Raw genomic sequence first — 408 nt, forward strand, 5'->3', positions numbered from 1 at the left:
ACAAATGAGAAAAAAAAAAAAAAACACTTGAGATAAAACCAATACATGAACGAGGCACAATAAATGTAGAAGACAATCACATACAGGATCTAGCAGCAGCTTCTAGTTCAAGAAATGATGCCACCGCAGCGCACCTTGATATATCAATGTCAGACAAAAGTTTGGTGATCCACTCCTCCAATGAGGACTTTCTCTGTAGGAAAAGTAGTATGTAAAAATATATTGTACTGATTCGACTCTTTCATTCACATATAACTGTCTACAACTGCAAGGTAGCTCGCTCAACCCAATTTAAATTAGAATCCATATAATTTTAGATGGAGCTACCTGCCTATTGTTCATAGCATTGTAGATAACTCAAAAGAAAATAGAAAACCCCAAGTTTAAGATTCAATTATTCAACATTAC

At 34.6% G+C, this 408-nt stretch overlaps 1 protein-coding gene across 3 annotated transcripts in view; it reads right to left on the reverse strand.

The window, feature by feature from the left end:
- The window catches only part of LOC107463249 (PX domain-containing protein EREL1), a 7,049-nt gene that overhangs the window by 2,457 nt on the left and 4,184 nt on the right, over nt 1-408 (reverse strand). For all 3 annotated transcript variants that reach the window (XM_021129842.2, XM_016082009.3, XM_021129843.2), the window contains one exon: nt 85-193. In XM_021129842.2, the coding sequence (XP_020985501.1) occupies nt 85-193 (109 nt within the window). The remainder of the gene's footprint in view (nt 1-84; nt 194-408) is intronic.

Source organism: Arachis duranensis, chromosome 8 (genome assembly GCF_000817695.3).
Source record: "Arachis duranensis cultivar V14167 chromosome 8, aradu.V14167.gnm2.J7QH, whole genome shotgun sequence".
Lineage (NCBI taxonomy): Eukaryota > Viridiplantae > Streptophyta > Magnoliopsida > Fabales > Fabaceae > Arachis > Arachis duranensis.